General features: G+C 39.7%; 1 protein-coding gene across 1 annotated transcript in view; it reads left to right on the top strand.

The window, feature by feature from the left end:
* Positions 1-14,690, top strand: part of ST8SIA1 (ST8 alpha-N-acetyl-neuraminide alpha-2,8-sialyltransferase 1) — a 112,355-nt gene that overhangs the window by 58,202 nt on the left and 39,463 nt on the right. Inside the window, exon 4 of the mRNA XM_014880251.2 lies at positions 3,034-3,126. Within this exon, the coding sequence (XP_014735737.2) occupies positions 3,034-3,126 (93 nt within the window). The remainder of the gene's footprint in view (positions 1-3,033; positions 3,127-14,690) is intronic.

The raw sequence follows: 14,690 nt of genomic DNA, 5'->3' as shown, positions 1-14,690 counted from the left end.
ATTTAATGAGTTTAAGCTCATCTGGTTGCTGAGCATCTTCTACAAACTCAATTGTTCCAACACAGAGATGAAAAGAGCAGCAGTTTTCAGCCCCTAAGGCATAGCAAGCTGCATATGCAATGAGAAAGGTGCAAATGGTCTACATGTTCAGATATTTTGGCTATTATGGGCTCTTCTTCTGATTTTCAAGTTTGTAATTCTTATTTCTAAAGAAAAAAATTATTTCCCCCCCTCCCTACATGCTAAAGCTTATTTTAAGAGAGAAGTGTTGGGCAGTAGTCCTAAGCCGTGTTTTGACTCTATTTTTCATGTACTTACTGCTCAGTACCAGATATAACAGTAAGAGAATTAAAAATAAAGTTTCTTAGTATGAGTCTTTTGCTTTGGTGTGTTCCTCACCTGCAGAACACTCAGCACTCTGCTGACATATCCAAGAAAATAATTGGGAAGGTCAAGCAACAGATTTCCTGCAGTTTCCTGTGGATAGTCTGGCCATTTCTTAATGTTTCCTGCACAGTAAGGTGGGAATCAGACTTACTGATGAAAGGAATTAGATGTATTTAAATAATGCATCTGTGGCTGGCATATGAAAGAATTGTCACTATTTAGATGCTGAGATGATAGAAACTAGGGTGAGGTCTTAGTCCTTCATAGTACTTTTAAATCAACTTTAACCAAAAATATTTTCTTAAAAGTGTGCCTTATGAGCTTTTGTTTATTCAAAGCAGAGAGCATTAAATTGTCATCTGTCAGAGGTATTTATGCCACCTCTCTACCCTAAGGCAAATCAGCTATGAATCTTTCTTCACAAATATTTGTTTGACTTTTATTTTATTTTACTTTATTTTAAGGAATTCTTTCTTGTTAAGATTTTATCATTTGTTATGTCTGAGAATTAAAATTTCTCTATGCTTCTAGCCTCTCTCCTCTCCTCTCTCCTCTCCTCTCCTCTCCTCTCCTCTCCCCTCTCCTCTCCTCTCCTCTCCTCTCCTCTCCTCTCCTCTCCTCTCCTCTCCTCTCCTCTCCTCTCCTCTCCTCTCCTCTCCTCTCCTCTCCTCTCCTCTCCTCTCCTCTCCTCTCCTCTCCTCTCCTCTCCTCTCCTCTCCTCTCCTCTCCTCTCCTCTCCTCTCCTCTCCTCTCCTCTCCTCTCCTCTCCTCTCCTCTCCTCTCCTCTCCTCTCCTCTCCTCTCCTCTCCTCTCCTCTCCTCTCCTCTCCTCTCCTCTCCTCTCCTCTCCTCTCCTCTCCTCTCCTCTCCTCTCCTCTCCTCTCCTCTCCTCTCCTCTCCTCTCCTCTCCTCTCCTCTCCTCTCCTCTCCTCTCCTCTCCTCTCCTCTCCTCTCCTCTCCTCTCCTCTCCTCTCCTCTCCTCTCCTCTCCTCTCCTCTCCTCTCCTCTCCTCTCCTCTCCTCTCCTCTCCTCTCCTCTCCTCTCCTCTCCTCTCCTCTCCTCTCCTCTCCTCTCCTCTCCTCTCCTCTCCTCTCCTCTCCTCTCCTCTCCTCTCCTCTCCTCTCCTCTCCTCTCCTCTCCTCTCCTCTCCTCTCCTCTCCTCTCCTCTCCTCTCCTCTCCTCTCCTCTCCTCTCCTCTCCTCTCCTCTCCTCTCCTCTCCTCTCCTCTCCTCTCCTCTCCTCTCCTCTCCTCTCCTCTCCTCATCAATGACTTCAGTTTATGAAACCTCTTATTTGTATTATTTTTTCTGTCGTATTTTGAAATTGTCTAGCTTCTCTTAATTTGTGGTAGAGTGAACTGGAAGCTCACTGGAAGTTTCCTGACTGAGATCTCAATACATTGTACACATCTTAACAAATACAGACATGAAAAGGAGAAAATGTTCCTGGAAATTTAGTATTTCTTGGTGAATGTGATTCAATTCATCTATGTTCTATGTAGGTAGGACATTGCTGTCCTTTTCCTTGGCATTTCTTGATGATGAGAATTTAAGGTTTTGAGAGCTGGTATTTATATGCAGAGAGAGGCTGATACAGCACCACTGTGGTTTTGGTTGGGTTGGGGTTTTTTTGCTGTTTTGTTGTTGTTGTTTTTTGGTTGGTTTTGGTTTGCTTGGTTGTTTTTATTAAGGGGTTAACGAAAACTGCAGAGAGAAAACCCCAAACCCCACCAACATAAACACCTAAAACCCTTTCTCTGAAAAAAAATTCCAGATTCTGCTTGTCTTTGAGAATCATGGTTTCATTTTTGCCTTTTAAGCACTCCAAATATTGTTCATGTCTCTGTTTCAAAGGAAAATTTGAAATTAAAAATGTTGGGAAAACAGTTTTTAGTGTAATATTTATGTATTGAGTAGATTTCTCCTGACTGATTTTTGGGGCAGTGCATAGGCTTTGAATGTATCTTCATCTCCTGCACCTTCCTCCTTCTCCTAGGTGTTTTTTAGGACTGTTCATTGTGTACATGTTTCCCTCTAATTCTGGGGGTTTTTTGAGTCTTGATTCTCTGCTTCCCAAAGTAAATTTGCTGAATTGCTTTGGCTTTATTCTATTATTATCCTGCCCACCAGAACAAGATTGTGAGCAGAACTGAGACACATATTTAAAAAGCCACCTAATTTTTTTTCTCTGTGTTTTCTCATTAAATTCTATAAGATGATGGTACCCCACAGTGTAATATTTAAAATGCCAGTTATAATGCTTGTAATACCACAGAGTGGTTTTATCAATCTGGAGCCTGATACTAGTAAACAAGATAAAACAGAGTGAAAACCAGAAATTTCAAAGAGTTTGGATTTTTTAAAAAAAAAAATTCTATAGATAGTAACAGCCTCTTCCACAGCCTTTCAGCCTGTCAGTTTTTGACTTGAAACCAAGTCAGCCTTTGGTTTTGCTTAGCAGCTACATAGATCTCATCTCTGCAAAAGGTTTTATTTCTCTATTTCCCCACAATCTGGTACAAAAATGTTTATAGGTATGGTACAGTAGGGAACAATTGTAGCCTGGTCCAATAATACAGGATTTTTACATTTTCTGAAGCTTATCAGTCCTGAATGTCATTTAAAATCTTGACTGTCTTTGTGTGCAGGTGTAACCTTCCTCCTCTATCCAGTGAATACAGCAAGGACGTTGGATCCAAAACCCAACTGGTGACTGCAAATCCCAGTATAATTCAGAAAAGGTAGAGAGCAGATTTTTCCTTTTCTTGTTGGGGGTAGACACAAAGAAAAATTCTTCATCTGTGTTACAGAAATTAGTACATCAGAGTTGTGTTCTTAATAATCTCATCCTGGAAGGGGATCTGGAAAAGGTGGAATGGTTTGGTGTTAGGTGAAATAATTAAAGGCCAAACCTCTGATCCTTTCAGGGAAGTTAAGGGAGGTGCATATTGATGGGTGCCCCAAACTGGTGGTCAGGCCAGCTGGCTGCTGCACAGTTAATGAAGTGCTAATTTGGGTTTCTCTTTGCTTCAGCAGAGATAACCTCTGAGTACTCACTGCCTTTGCATTATTTGTTTGATGCTGACTTACAGAGTATAAAAGGGGTTAGGATGGAACTGCTTGGCAGTGTGTGATCATACAAGCTTTGCTTTCTTAGGAAACTGGGACAAATTTGTGTTGTTTATTAGAGTTGGTTGAAATTTTCCAAATGTCAGTCACTGATGAGAGTGGGGGAGAGGGAGTGGGGAAAAAAATGTCAGTGCTATCTCTGGCTTTGTCTTCCTGAATTTTAATTGCCATGTTTTTTGTTTGTCATCTGGACTGAGGTAGGTTGTTCTCAGGCAGAACAAGATCTGGTAGTAACCTGCCATGTTCACTGAAAAACACAAGAGAGAATATATGAACCAAGGGGATGAGCAGGAAATGATTAGACATAAAGAAATGTATAATGTGAGTACTGCGAGGTGAAGGATTGTGAAAGGAAGCAAAGCAGGAAAATTAAATACATAATAGAAAGCCAGGTGTTTTAAAAGGCACTGGCTTGGATATGGATGTTTGATGGCATTTAAATGTAATGTTTTTCCTCTCTTTCAGGAATTGAAGGGTTCTCTAGTTTTGTGTGTGGAAGAGATGACAGTCTTTGACAGAGTAGAGCAGAGAGGGCGAGCAAGAGGGAAATGCAGTAATAATGAGCTTCAAGAGCTGATTGCTGGCAGAGTGCTGAGTAGGAGAAGGCACAGAAATGCTTGTGGGATGAGATCAAAGCAATCCAAGCAGAATTGGCAGGGGATGGCGCCAGGTGCCAGGCAAAACCAGGGAGTTACTCAGGGCAGTGCACCTGAAGGCAGGGAATCTGAAAATCCCGTGGTATGTAGATGGCTAATTGATTCATGAAGTGGAATGAAATGGCCAGAACATCCCATCAAGGAAAAATCAGTTTGACCATCGTATTTGGGATGAAATGAAGAGGAACAGTGTGAAACACAACCTTACAGTGGGTTTTACAGTTTTCAAGACAGAGAGTTATTTAACTCGGGCATATTTGTTTTGCACCCTCCCCTCCATCAAGGTCTGGAGTAGAAAGCTGACTGTAGTTGCTATTTTTGAACAGAAAAGGAAAAGAGTTTTAGTGATGCTTTGAGGAGACTGTGGGGCCACACTGGAGAGACCACAGAGTTCCCCAGCAAGAGGGGAAGGATGGAATGAGGAGATGGTTGAAGAAGCAGATGAAAAGAAAGATGTGCTACTTTGTGAGGGATGGATATCACAAGGAGGAGTGGAGGGGGGTGGGAAATGCGAAAAAAGAGAGGAAGGAAACAGGATTGTGATTAATGACTGCTTTCAAAGTGAGTGGATAGTAACTGTGATGGAAGACCTTGGATGAAGTAGTATAGTGGAATGAATGTGCATGTGTATTGATTAGAGGGAGATGCACAACCAGTAACTGAGAATGACACAGGGAACAAATTCATAGCACTGACAACTGGCAGAAGCCTCCTTTGAGGCTTTGCTTCCTCTGCCTGGTCAGGAAGAAATGTTTTAATTTTTAAAATTTTTTAAATAATGGACTGATGTTTCCTGTGTTCTGCCCAAAGTCATTATTTTATCTCCTGTGTGGTAAGTTAGAGTGGGGAAAAAAGGTTATATCTTGAAAGTTAAAATTGAAAAAGAAGACTACAACTCTGTCATCACTCATATGGAAAGAAGCTTTTGTAGGAATTAAGGCTGCTTATACATCCAGACTTTCATGAAATTCAAAGACATTCAGATTTGTGACTGATGTATCTGTTTCTAAGCTGTGAGTTAGCTAGCATCAAATAATAGGATTATTCATTGTCATTCTTCCCCTCCTCTTGTCCTTACTTGAAGTATATTGATATTAATGAGGCTTGACATCTCAATTATCTCTCAAGTGTCTTATGGCAGGTTAGTGAATTGGTCCTGCAACACCATTCATAGTTTCTAAAAGATTTACCCTTACCAGATAATTTGTGGTGACACAGGTTGAGTAGGGCAAAGTTTTCATACCAGAGATATGAAAGCAATTTTCTGTGTGGTTCTAATACCAGAATTAGTGCCTTTAGAAAATCAAATCATTGGCAGCTGTTATTGCAGAGATACCACCATTTCCCTTAGGAGATTTAGCACCTTAGGATGGAAGAGTCACAGTTTTAATCTAGGAGTACCTTGACTTTAAAAATAGCTTCTAAACATTGCTTTTTGCAAAATTTAGAGATCAAATTCCTACTCTGTTTTCAGCAGGAAATGTGACTGTGCAGGTAGTACAGTTTTCACTTGTGAAATATTTTGCTCCATTCTCATTTGAGTTTGAATGTCCTATCCTTTGTCCTACTCATTTAGGTTTTGACAATGTCCTACCCTAACTTCAATTAGTATAATACACGAGAACTGACAGTAGATGTACTGTGGCAGAAATTTTCCAGTCTAAGAGGATGTGTGTTGACTGTCTCAATTTCTTTTCTTGTCTAAAATTTTTCACAGACGTCTCTCTTCATTTAATATTGGAACTCACAGTCCTTCACTCCTGTGTGAAACTCCTTTTTCCACTTTGCATTCAAAACTTAACTTTTCTGTCAAAGCCTGTGTTAAGGTTGCAGTTTGGATTGAAATGTTGCATAAAGCTGCTCCTGGGGCCAAGGTGACCTCTCCCACCTTCAACCCCTGAGTATTGTTGTGGGACTGCAGTCCCACATTTTTGATGTTTCCAGTTCATTCCCCTTCCATCCTACTCAGCTTGGCTTCATCTGCAGGGAACCAATTTGTGGGCAGATTATTTTATATTTGTTCTGGGTTTTATTATCTTTCCAAGAGTAGCTGCTGTAAGTCCCTCACAGAAAAGAAGCAGTGGATAGAGAGACCCGTGATGTGCCTACAGCCATTCTTAAGACTCTGAAAAAAATCAACAAGGTTATGTCACTTACAGAGGTTTTATCCATATTCTAAATTCTTGTCTACAGCTGTGGAGAGGGACGAGTCAGTGAACACAAAAACGCTTAAGAGGCAGTGATGATTTTTGACCAATAGCAGAAGATTTTTAACTAAGAAATACAGAGAACTTGTGGATGTGGAATATTATCTGTTTCTAAAGTCACTGCATCTGGGCTGTTTGGGAGAAACAAATTTTATGAATTTCTTATCATCTTCAACAACTCTTGCAAATGCCATACAATAATAATTTGTCTAAACTTCTAATTAAATCTACAAACAGATGCTGTTTGCAGTAGTATTCCTTTCTAGTGCCATGCCTGCTTATCTGTCTAACCTATGTGTAGCCATGGATAGGGGTTTTAACCCTTTAAGTGCAGCGGAAATAAGATGTACATTTACATGGTCGTCTTTCATGACAGGAAGAAAGAGACAAGTTTATTCAGAAACACACTTGGTTTTATAGCATGACTCACAATTCCAAGAGTAGAGAAAAGATGATAGGTTCAGAGAGAAGACACCCCATTCCCAGGGCCTGGTCATGTACCACAACAGGTATTTTTGTTATTAAATCTTTTTTTATTTTGACTAAATTATCACCCTGGGAGAAATTCTCCCTAGCCTTGAGCTGGACTAGTTTATTGGCTGGGAATAGAGCTAAAAAACTCCAGCCTGGAATATTTTTCAGGCTGTAATTTTCTTACTTTCTCAATATGTGTCCCACAACTATGCACACTTTTATCATCAGTAACATAGATGTAATACTCCAAATAGATGTTTCCCAGCATTTGGGGAGGTTTTAGTCCAGCTGATGTTTTCGAGTGAGTATTTTATCCAAGAGCTGTGTGGAAGCATGAACTTCCATTACCGAATGGAAACATTTTCCTTTCAGTATTTAAATTCACCTTTTTGATCTCTGTAGTATTTCTCAAGTTTTTACTGCATCCAGTGTCTTGCACTAAATCATGATGAAGGAATGAGACTGAAGACTAACAAATGCAATGATTCTGCCTCTCAGCTTGGAAATGCCAGTTAAATATCACTGCTGTTTATTAGGTTCCCATGGATTTTGAGTGGGCTTAAATTTGCTTTCCAATGTCTCCTACATTTTAGAGGCAACTAATAATCTTTCCTGGATTCAGTCCTGAAGATATTTCTGAATTCAACTGATTTGGACTATTAGGAATAAAATGGAATTGAAGCAATAATTTAATTTGATAAAAGCTCCCTTTATCGTTGATTTAACAAATGTGCAGTATTGTGTCTGTTGCTTACACTCCTGAAAATGCTTCACGAGAATTCATCTTCAGTGTGTCCCCATGTAAAAACTACATATTCTGTTCCTAGGTAGCTACATTATTATTTGGTAACTGCAAAATATCAGAAAAAGAAAGGTAGAAACCACCAATAAAATATGTTTTTGAAGGAAAACCCTTCATGCTTATCTTGTCCTTTTACTGTACAAGTCAAGCGATGGGAAGATCTTTCCCTGTAAAGTCAATTAGTCACCAGATTTTAAATACTTCATGTAGAGGTTATAATTTCATTCTGAGTATCTAAATAGATCTCAGATTATTTCATTGATAAGAAGTCCAAAGTGATAAGAATAATTCTTTTAATTCACATCTTATCTTCTACAAGAGTCTCTGAACATCTGTGCCAACAGCAAAGGGATAACATTTCTGGGAAGTACATCTTGAGAGGCAAACCTGTGATAAACTCTTCTGTATATGGAGTTTGCTTGAAGCCCCATTTGTTAGTAATAATTTTTTTCCTCCTCTAATACAAAGTTTCTTTAAAAACCATTTATATATTTTACATTTTACATTTATAAATGATGCCTTACTTTCTCTTTGTGTGGAACATCTGCTTTTGTCCTTGTTTGAACAGAAAAGGAAGCAAAACTGTGGGGATGGAGGGGACTCGCCCAGTGCAACCACCAGGCCAAAGACAGAGCCAGAAACGAAAAATTCCAGAATTTCTGTTTTGCTTCTGTGTTTTTTCAGCTGATGAACAGAAATACATGGAGTTGGAAAAAAAGTCCTGCTGCTATTGGAACAGTTTGTTGTTACTATAGAAATGCTTTGACCTCATTTAAATAAGTGGCTTTTACTCTCTTGTCCACCTCCCCATAACCACAAGATAGAGCAGTGAGCAGGAAGAAGGAGATCCAGGAGCCCTCAGCCTCAAGGAAAGGATTGTTGGGTTTAGAGGTGTCTCGAAATGCACCATTGCCTCCAAAGAGAAAGGTCAGGTGCTGTTGCTGAGATGAAAAACAATGGGGTGAAATTTTGGGTTAGGGAAATGAGAACTTGGAGGAAAAGTTATTTAATCTGGTAGGAGAAAAGAAGGGAGAAGGAAAGACTGACAACAGTAAGAGTTTTCTGAGGATACACTTCCCACTAGGGATGATACCTCATCAGTGAAAGCAATTATAAGATGTTAGGAAGAACTTCCCAGAGAACCTGCAGAAGTCTCCATCTTACAGTAATTTAAAGGGCAAATTGACGTGGGGACGAAATGGGAAAATTATAAATGAGATCTCATTAAATCATGGTTTGATGCTTTTTCTTAAAAATAAATGTTTTATTAATAGTTGTCATAAAGTAGAGATAGGAGATACCAGGATTAAAATAATCCATTTGGATCTGTGATTGAAATATCCTCAGATTTCAATTATACTGTATGTTTATTGGAGAGGATTGGGGAGGAATAGGATGCATTACTTTACACACACATTTGTAAGTTTCTTGTCTGGGAATTTGGTGATAATCATCATTATCTCCATTGTGAATGACATTTTCATTGCAGAGTCTTTGCCCTACCAAAATCACCAGTGCCTGCTCATCTGTGGGGATACTCATTAACACATTGTCTCACACGTTTTCACTCTCTTGGCAAGCTGTGGCAGGAAGACTGTTCCTTTTCATTCCTCCCCTCTCTCCCACCTCCTGGTGTCTTCTTCAGACCTCTGTACCCCAGACTCTGCCAGCACTACAAACAGAAAGTTAACCAGCAGTCTGACTTTCCATTATTAGGTCTGTGAAATGGGAAAGCTGTATATGTCCTTGAGCAAATCATGCTTTTATGTAAGATGAGGTTTTTTTCATCCTTATATTCCTGCAGTAGGACTTGATATGAGAACTTCTAAATCCTACTACCAATATGCGTAATAGTTAATCAAGTGCCTTGTAATTGAGTATGTGACTAGTATCTTCAAAGTCAATTGGAATACTTTAGTGTCTTGTATGGACTACCTGGGATTTTCAGACTTAACATCTCCAAAGATTTTTAAGTGTCTAATCCATGTTTAGGTAACCAGTCTTTCTTTACAGTCTTTAATTTTAACTTGTTTATTTTTACCAGTATTGCATCTCTTGGATATTTTCAGATACTGATTGGAAGACAAATGTCTATACATATTTCTTTCAAACGAAGATACAAGGCATCCTGCAATCTGAATGACTGCAGATAATGAGAATACAGAAAACATCTGCTTCTCTGTAGTCTGCCAGATTGTGACATTTCCACTTTTTCTTTTGTTCCTGTCCCTAAGTAACTTTCACAGTTTGCAGCATCTGCAGCCATGGGATACCATAAACTTAAAAGAAAAACTGCAAATTCAGGAGATGGGCACAGAGTGTAGAAATGATCCTTATGGACAGCAGGCCAAAAGCTTTAGATTAAAGCATACATGTCAGAGGCAGAGGGATTAATTAGGGTCTGTTTTCTCATTAAACAGCTGGGGATTGCTGAGGATGAGACAACCACCTGAGAAGGCTGAATCAGTAGCACTTGGAATAGATACTGAAGGAAAGGATAAATGGAGAGAGAAACGCTCGTGTGGAGTCCTTTAGGGGAATAATCCTCCTGTGTAGAACACTGTAGTGCTTCACAAAATTAAAGATTTTTAGATAAACCAGAAGTGGATGGATCTCGAGAAATGTTTTTTCAGGAGTTTATAAATTAATAGCCAGTATAATAGCAGACGACTAAGGAAGAATTTTTGGGACTTTTTCCTACATGTTCTTAGGAGATGGCAAAAAAAGCAAAGCAGTGCCTTAGGAGAAGCTTAGGTTAGATACTAGGAAAGATTTTTTTTTTTCACTGGAAGGGTTTTATAACATTAGAACAGATAGCTATGGGGAGTCACCATCCCTGAAAGTGTTAAAAAAATGTGTGCATGTGACACTTGAGGACATGGCTTAATGGTGAAATTGGTGGTGGTTGATGGCTGGACTTGCTTATCTGAGAGGTCTTTTCAAACCTTAACGATTCTACGATTCTGTCAGGGTAGGGGGTGGAAGAACTCAAGGGCAGAAGAAATCAGTTATTCTGACTTTAGTTTAGTCTACAGAAAGAGGGTAGAACATTGAAGAAATATCTCCATACTCAGAAGGCCCTTCCTAGGAGGTAACAAAGAAGTTAAATGGCATCATCATTGAGGGAGGAGTATTGTCAGGCATTAAAACCCATTTTCAAAGGCAAGGTGTGCGAGATATGAAAGCCAGATTTCCAAGTCTGTCTCAGAAAGCTGTGAGTTGCTGATCCTGATTGATTTATTTTCCATAAAAATCCTTGTGAACAACTTAGTTCTGACCATTCCAGAATGTGTTTTTAAACTTAGAGGCAGGCAAGTGGGAGAAGAAAATGTTGAGCAGCTCTACCCACAGGCTCATTACTGTTCATTAAGGTCTCTGGGGGAAATGTTCTGATTTTGTTGTATAGATGTGTCTGCTTCACTTGCATGCAGGTTGACAGAATGAACAATTAGGAGCTGTGTAAATGCAAAATGGGTAGAATATTTATGGAAGCCAGCATTTCAAAATGACACAACAGGGAGAAAAAGACAAGTTTTGGAGTTTTTTTTCCAAAATCTTTGTTTTTCTCAGTTGAATTTCTGAAGGTGGTCAGCAAGCAGCCAAGACAGTGAGTTGTGACTGCAGGATGTTCTTCTAATGGTTTCCCTGGGCCTCAGGTGGGATTTTGTGGTGTAGAGGGATTCAAATAAATGTGTAATGTGTGGCTTAAAGGGACATCAGTTCGTCTGCATCTTCCACCAGAGAGCTTAATAGCAGGAATTCCTCTGCAAGAGAACCTCAAAAGGTGGATGGTGGTGTCAGGGGAGACAGTTTAGTGAAGAAAGAAGTCCTTCTATCTGTGGTGCTCCTGGTGTGTTCTAATTCTCCCAAAATGTAGATGGAGAAAACACACAGCAGAGATGTCTGCATTTTAGGATGGGATGCAAGAGACTGTTGTGATTATTTGTAAACAATGAAGACAGTTATTTCAATTTCTGGTTCTCTTTTTTGACTAAGAAGAACCACGAATTCTTCTCATGAATTCCACCAGCACATAGGACATATCAAGAGATGGTGTGTTGATTTGAGCTTTGCCTCCTGTCAGTTTTGTCATCTCTGTGAGACTGAAAGTTTTCAGTGCACTTAGTTGTGTTAATTAAAACCTGACTATCTGGGCAATAATCATAAAGTAAGCTCAGGTTTCCATAAGTTTGAATTTAGAAAAATTAGAATACGAAGCTAGATCAGAGTGTGTAGACAGCTTGTAATGTTGAACTGTGTTATTAACAGCTAATAAAAGATGGAGCTGTAAAGTGGGACTATAAAAGATCTCCAGTAGAGTAATTTTAACACTCTCCCTTGAGTATGTGACTGTACAGCTGTAAGATTTGGAATTGCTGATTTGGGCAGCTGTCTATGCATTTGGATCACTTGTGCCCTTCTCACTGAGGCAGAACAGGTGCTAAAATCAGACTCTTAAGGGTCTGACCCTTTAATGCAAATTGTACACTAAAATTAAGGGTCTATTTCATATGAGTTTTGAAACCATATACAAGAGATTTCTCAAGCGTCTTAAAATAAGAAATTCTAGCTACTTTATGACATTTTTGTACAGGAAATCTTACTATTGTTTTTAACTTTTTTTTGTGCCAGCCCCTATAGCTGGCTTGCCTAGGGAGGGTGTGGATACTTAGTATTTAGAAGGAAAAAGAAATGAATATTTCAGACTAGAGTGTTCTGCTGTGACTTTCCTACCTTTTTTGCTTTTTCTACAAGGATATCAAACATGTGCAAAATGACAACCTGGTCTAGTGCAAAGGGTCCCTGCCTATTGCAGTGGGGTTGGAAATAGGTGACCTTTAAGGTCCCTTCCAACCCAAACCATTCTATGATTCTCTAAAAATACATGTATTATTAAATTTCTAATTAATTTATTCTATTATATTGTGGGAGGGTGTTGATTCTTGTGTGATAATTATTACTTCTGCTACTATTGGCAGACCTTACTTACAAACAAGAGAGTGTTTCTGCCTGGATTTATGCCCAGAGCAGCATTTCTAATTAGTAGCAGTGGTGAATTTGTACTCAGAATACCCTTAGCTGAATTTTTCAGTGCCCTGCCTGTTTCATGCAGCAGGTTGGCATTGATTAACACTGATATGAGGCTCAGTGTAGAATAGAGAGCTGAGCCTCTCACTGTTTCCATGGCAAAAGTTCATCCTGTGGTTTAAAAGATTGTGGCTCATTTAAAACTTCAGTCAAGATTTCCTTCCTCATTTTGATCTCTTACCAGTTTTAGTCTCTGCTCTCTTGTACTATCCAGTAATGAAGCACTGTAAATCAGTAATGTAGACTTACACCAGATGGTTGTATTTACTATCCAGCTAAGAGGGAGTCATCTAATGTTACCTTTTCCAACTCCATTCCAGGCAGAGACTGCTAAACACTGTAGGTAGACTTTTAAATCCCCACATCTAAGCATGTAATTTGTAAAATTCTTCTTACTCTCTGGAGATTTGCAACGCTGAAATGACTTACCCAAGTCTTGGCAGTGCTGCAAATACACAATGAAAGCAGCTGCCACCTTGGCAGGTTTGGGTTGAATTTTTTTTTAAAGCTAAGCTTGAGGAGAATTCACAAAATCATGGAATGGCATAAATTGTGAGGGACCCCTGGAGATCAGCCTCTGCTCAAGCAAGGCCACCTAGTCTTGGCAGCCTATGTATTCCTTTAGAGATTTTTAGAAAAAACTTGAAATCTGGTCTGTAGACATACTCTTGCACTTTTCTACTCACTCACAGAGACAATAGTAAAGACTTTCAAAAAGAATAAAAGACAAAATAGAGTAATCAGATAAAATGATGAAACATGAGCTAGTTATATTTTCTTTTTATGAAGGTCAGCTCAGTAACTGAAAACTTCTACTTACACCCTATGAGGTAAAAGGGTGTGATTCTTAGATTCATTAGATTAATTAAACTTGCTTTTGATCTGGTCAAGAGTTGCTTTTCAGATATTTCTGACCAATCCATCCTACCTTCCATTATGGTTATGCCAGACTAATGTTTGGGGAATAAGGCAATCCAAGAAGTAGCCAGATGTGTATCCTGACAGGGGACTCGTTGAGCAGTAGCAACGGAAAGAAAACAATAAGAGGAGCTTCATTTTTTAAGACAACAATTGGATTATAAAACAAATTTTAAAAAAGCCCTGCAACCAAACACACCATTCTTTTACAGCAGTTGCAGTGATGAATTTTGTGAGACCTGGAATTTGTAGCACAAGATACAAATTTGCTCAGATATATATCGGAGGTTGCCAGTTAAATATAGTGAAGACCTGGCATCAGTGCCAGGTTTGTTGTAGGCTCCTGTTATTTGTGGAAGATAGGAAGGATGGATAGCCAGGGGAAAGTCTTATAAATCTGAGTCAAAGGTGGAGCTTCTGTGCTGACCAGAATATGATCATGCTGCATGCACAGATCCAAGTGCTTTCATGGATGTAAAGCCCAGCTGTGTTAGCAGCAAAGCTCATTGTTCTCTAAATGGTTCATTCCAGGAGATGGGCAGCTTCTCATCTGCTCAGGCTCTTCCCATCAACCCTAAAAGGATTAGGTAAGCTCAGTTTACTGTGGGGTGGCCCAGCTGGATGTACCAAAGATAGACATCCCAGGAGTCCTAGTTGTGTTCTGCTCTCATCTGTGGGATCCAAGCATGGCATGGGCCAACGAGTGTGTGCAGGCAGAACAACACTAAATCCAGGTGCTCATATTGGCACAAAGGGGCCTGGATACTGCTAAGGAAAACTAGAAGCAGTTCAGAAACACAGCTCCTTCACAGGTTGTCTCCTGGCTGGAGTCCACTCCCAGCTTGTCCCAGTCAGCCTCCCAGGGAATGATGACTGAATCTTGTCCTTCTGTGTCAGGCAGGAAGGAATCTTCAGAAAAGCTGTGGAGCTTTTGAGATGAAGGCATGTTTGACAGCAAGTGGTGAGGTTTGAGCTGGCCTCTGGGAAGGGCTGCTGACTGCTGGTTCTGTAGAGGACAGCAGGGACCAAAA

The sequence above is a fragment of the Sturnus vulgaris genome, chromosome 5 (assembly GCF_052056855.1).
Source record: "Sturnus vulgaris isolate bStuVul1 chromosome 5, bStuVul1.hap1, whole genome shotgun sequence".
Taxonomy (NCBI): Eukaryota; Metazoa; Chordata; class Aves; order Passeriformes; family Sturnidae; genus Sturnus; species Sturnus vulgaris.
Note: the sequence above shows the minus strand (reverse complement) of the source record. Positions and strands in the feature narration are given on the sequence as shown.